Below are 4,747 nucleotides of genomic sequence, written 5' to 3'. Positions count from 1 at the left end.
AGTTTATATATAATTATATATAATATATGTAACACATTTTTTCTCAGGAATACTATACTTAAGATATTAGTCTTAAATATAAGAAACTGACGACCTTATTCACAGACTGATATTCATAGTCGATTCTTATATTTAAAACAAAATTAATAACTGAAATAGACTCAAATAATTAAATCTAATAAGTAATGCCGATGTGAGCCAACACAGGATCTTATACATATTAAAATCTTAAGTACATATAGTTTTAAGATGTCATGAACCAGTCCGAAGGTTCTATAGCATCTTAAGACATTTCTTAAGGCGATCTTAAAATAAAAACCGACTATGAATATAATTATTGTTAGATATAATTATTGTTTCATATCGCATTTACGATTCGTTTCGCCTCATTTGGTATTACGTATTCGCTTTTGTTAAACAGGGTCTACGCGCTACGGTCGTAAGCAGCAACAACATGGGCCTCTTCCTCTCCGAGTCAGCGTACATTGTGTATGCCGTGTCCGCAAAGGACGGTGCACTTCCTTATCCGGGCATGCCGGTATATACTTTTACTTCAATTGTGTTACGTCATTATGAGAAAAACTGTACGAAAGCGTGAGCACCGCTTTGCCTAACAAAATCCACGCCCTGGATCCCAGAGTATAATTTTTTCTTCAACTTGTAACTCTTCAAGTTTGCCATTGAAACATTCCTCCGCAAAGAAAATGAATTTCTCGCGCACGCGACTGTAATGTACAAGGAAACTTCATCAGAAATAAAAAATCATGGTATTTGAAAGAAAAGAAATCGCGGCGTTTAAAAAAAAACTCAGCATTAAACAGGATAAATATCCATTTAACTTTTCTTTTCTTCTTTTTATTTTTTGTTTTATTATCCGATTGACACATTGCTCTTTTCAAAAGTGACACAACTCAAAGAACAAAAAGAATAATTTTTGAATCATTATATCATAATTGGGTTAAATGATTCTTAATAATCAAAAATAAACTAATTTAACTTAAAAAGAATTGTCAAAATCATCATCACTCAAAAAGAATTGCGAAATAAAAATAACGAAATTTGATCATGTTAAAAATATATATTCTTTTTGCCAATATTATTCAATCAATAACTATTTGTCAAATTGAAAAAAATAGTTTCTCTCATTTTCTGGGTAATTTAATTTTTGGGTCACTTTTGAAAGAAATCTAATACTAATCAATTTAATACTAATTAAAGACAGTAATTAATTGCTTTATTTTAAGTATTAGGATGTTCAGTGTATTTAGAGTATTTAGAGTATATCCAAATAAATTAATTATCGCCTTTAAATAATAAATTAGCCGGTATTAAATTTCTCTAAGAGAAAATAAAGGAATGATGATTTCTATCCATTTGATAGATCAAGGATCTGAAGGACACCTCAGTGGTGCGCGCTATCCATTTCTGGATCGGCGCCAATTGCGACTCGACGGTGTCCGGCGCCGCGGCGCTCCGCGCCGCCGAGCTCGACTCGCAGACATCGGCGATGATTCTGACGCGCGAAGCGCAGGGCCGCGAGAGCCCGCGATTCCTCGCCTACTTCCGGCAACGGCTGGTCGTCGAGAATCTGCATCATGAATCATCCGACTGCATCTTGCACCGCGTCTCTGGAGTGGCTGTGCCGATCCTGACCGAGCTGAAGAGAGTTCATTGGGAACACTTCAGCTGCCGGGACGTCATCCTAGTGGATGTCCGTTCAAAGTGCGTGACAGTTCAGGGCAATCGCGTACTACGCGACGCGAATAATTTTGCGTAATTGCCGGATGATGTCGTAATCCACCGGTGAAAGTTTCCGCCTGCAAAAAATATATATGCCTTCTAAGAAACTGATAATGAATAATAATAGATCCATTCCCTTTTAGCGTTTAATTTATACTAAGAAAATTTTATGATTTACTTGAAATGGATATTTTAGAAACAATTTCAATTTCCTATCTGTTCTTCCGCCATTTAGAAACTTAAAAATTATCGTGTAATCATCTCCACTCTCTTTTTCTTATTTTATAGTATAATTTAATTTTTTGCCTTTAATCTTAAAATATAATAATTTTTTTATCTCTGACAAACTTTACATTAATAAAATAAAATAAAGTATATACATATAGTATAAAAGTAATACCTAAGTAATAATTATATTAACAGTATTATTTTAATTAAAACTAATTAATTTATTAATAAAAATCACAATTGATAATAATGATTCATTTAGTGAAATTAATTCTCAACTATGCTTTGCGCAAAATAAATTCTTATCGGTGCTCCCAACTTCTTCCGTATTTTCTATTTTCCTTAATTCAGCAATTATAATACCATTTCTTTTTCTATTAATTTTAAATGAAATAATAAAAGTGCAATTTCTTTTATATCTATATACACACACACACTTTTTACTTTATACAAAAGTACAATTAAAAAATACTCTTCTTTCGTTCGTAGGGGTATCGTCTTTCTGTGGCTCGGGTCTTTGTCAGATCCCTTGCACAAACGCCATGCTGCTAGTCTCTTGGAATCTCGGAAGGAAAACAACAACGGCCGTGTAATAGTAATCGAAGATGGTTACGAACAGACCTTGCCGGCCAACGACAGGGAGCTCTTCAGCAGCGTGCTTGATCCCTCGGCAAGGATAGTGGCACCCGATCGCCAGCACCGCGTCAATCCTCCGAATCCCATCAAGCTCTACAAGTGCAGCGAACAGTCGGGCAAGTACAAGGTCGCCGAACTCAAATCCGGCCCGATTCTACGCGACGATCTGACTTCCGGTTCTGTGTACCTGGTGGACCGGGGCGAAGCTGGCGTCTGGGCCTGGGTCGGTTGTGATGTCAACGCGCGGGAAAGATTGGAGGCCGTGAGAAATGCACGAGGTTTCATCAAGAAGAAAGATTACAGTGACGGCGTACCAGTGGCCAGGACAACGGAAGGTAGAATTGAATTTGTTTTATCGCGTGATAGATGAATCTCTTTCGGAGATATATATAGCATTGTTTACAAATTTCTTAACCCTTTGAGGAATCTCAAAATGCAAAAGTGAGTTTAAAATGTGTAAATTATTTTCATATATTTAGATAAGAATTTATATATTATTTTATTAAAGCCGCTGATTACGAATTTAATGTTAGAATTATAAATTCAATATTATAATCTTCAAACAGCATTTTAAATACCACATAAAATTTTGCAAAATTTATAATAAAATTGTGCTTAACATTTAAAAAAATACTATACAATATAAAAGAAAGTATATTATTTATTTTATATACAATTTTTATCTCAGTTGTTTAAAATAAGTTTTTCAAAATATAAATCCTACTATATCAATTTTTCAAAAAAATAAATTTAAAAATTTTTATTTGAAATTTGAAACCCTTGAAAAACTAAGAAATAACTTTCGCATAATTTTAATAATATTTATAAAAGAAAACTATTAATTCAATGACGTCTATAGACATCATACACTCAAGAGGACGAGAATAAATGCAGATAAATATAAAAAACTCAGCAGCCAAAAAAAGAAAAAAAACGATAGTCGTATTTAAAAATAGGAATTAATTACGCAGACGATTGAAATAAAAATAAAATGATTGAAATAAACTGACAGAAACTGGGCTTAGTCTTGAGAATTTTTAGGTTTTTTTAAATAACAGACAAACAAGAATAAAATGAATAAAACAAATCAAAGGTCATGAACCAGCGGAAATGAAGGCGCTGTTGAGGGGCTGGGAACCTTCGAAGATGAGGCCGTTGACTTTGCCGGTGAGTTTCGAGCCCGATTACATGAACGAAAGGCCCAGGATGGCGGCCGAGTGTCAGCTGGTGGACGACGGGTCTGGCGAACGAACTTTGTGGAGAGTCGAACTAAAAGAGGGCATGATCCAGGTGGAGGAAGATAAAGGCATCTACTATGCGGAAACCTGCTACGTGATGTTGTACAAGTACGGACAGGGACGAAGATGTAAAAGTATTGTACGTGGCGCTTTCTTCTGTATACGCAAAAATAAAAATTCCTACACGGATTAAATAAACCAAAAATATTGAAAAAAGAACGAGAAAGCTCTTTCTTTTTTAGTCTACGCAATTTTATGCGAAATATCTAAATATTAAAATCCTTAGTTAAACAAATTCAACATATGTATCTCATATTTTTAAGAATTGTTCATGTTTAAAATTTATGAAAGTTTCTGAAAAAATATTTAAGAATTCTTTAGATTTTCTCCTTTTGAAATTACAAAATAAAAAACCTTAATTATTTAGAATTTATAACAAATTTAGGAAAAATACGAATTTATCTCAGTATTTTTGAAGTGTTTCAATTTGTATAAATTCTGAGAAATCTTTACAGAATTACGAAATTATACAAAAATTATACAAAAATTTTAAATTTATAGAAATTCTAAAAAATTTTTTACCAACGTGACATTCATTTCATGGCTAATTACTGTAAAAAACGATTATATCTCCTTCTTCAGGTTTACTGCTGGGAAGGCGTCCACTCGATTAAAATGGATCGAGATGCTGCTTTAACGGTGGCTTGCCGTCTATCTGAAGAGACGAACGCGCAGTTGGTGAAGGCGGCCCAAGGCAGAGAACCGCCTCATCTCTTGCAGATCTACGATGGGAAGCTTAAAATACTCGCCGGACGTCATCGTAATTCGCGTAAGGTGTCCCTGTTATTCAATTAAACAAAAGTTTAAAAAAATAATTTTAAAAACTCTATATATATATATATGTA

At 33.9% G+C, this 4,747-nt stretch overlaps 1 protein-coding gene across 1 annotated transcript in view; it reads left to right on the top strand.

Annotated features, from left to right (window-relative positions):
• LOC108691849 (villin-1) overlaps window positions 1-4,747 on the top strand; it is an 8,036-nt gene that overhangs the window by 426 nt on the left and 2,863 nt on the right. The window contains exons 2-6 of the mRNA XM_018199780.1: window positions 422-538; window positions 1,382-1,722; window positions 2,458-2,939; window positions 3,698-3,981; window positions 4,485-4,671. Coding sequence (XP_018055269.1) covers window positions 422-538; window positions 1,382-1,722; window positions 2,458-2,939; window positions 3,698-3,981; window positions 4,485-4,671 — 1,411 coding nt within the window. The remainder of the gene's footprint in view (window positions 1-421; window positions 539-1,381; window positions 1,723-2,457; window positions 2,940-3,697; window positions 3,982-4,484; window positions 4,672-4,747) is intronic.

The sequence above is a fragment of the Atta colombica genome, unplaced genomic scaffold (assembly GCF_001594045.1).
Source record: "Atta colombica isolate Treedump-2 unplaced genomic scaffold, Acol1.0 scaffold53, whole genome shotgun sequence".
NCBI classification, from domain to species: Eukaryota; Metazoa; Arthropoda; class Insecta; order Hymenoptera; family Formicidae; genus Atta; species Atta colombica.
Note: the sequence above shows the minus strand (reverse complement) of the source record. Positions and strands in the feature narration are given on the sequence as shown.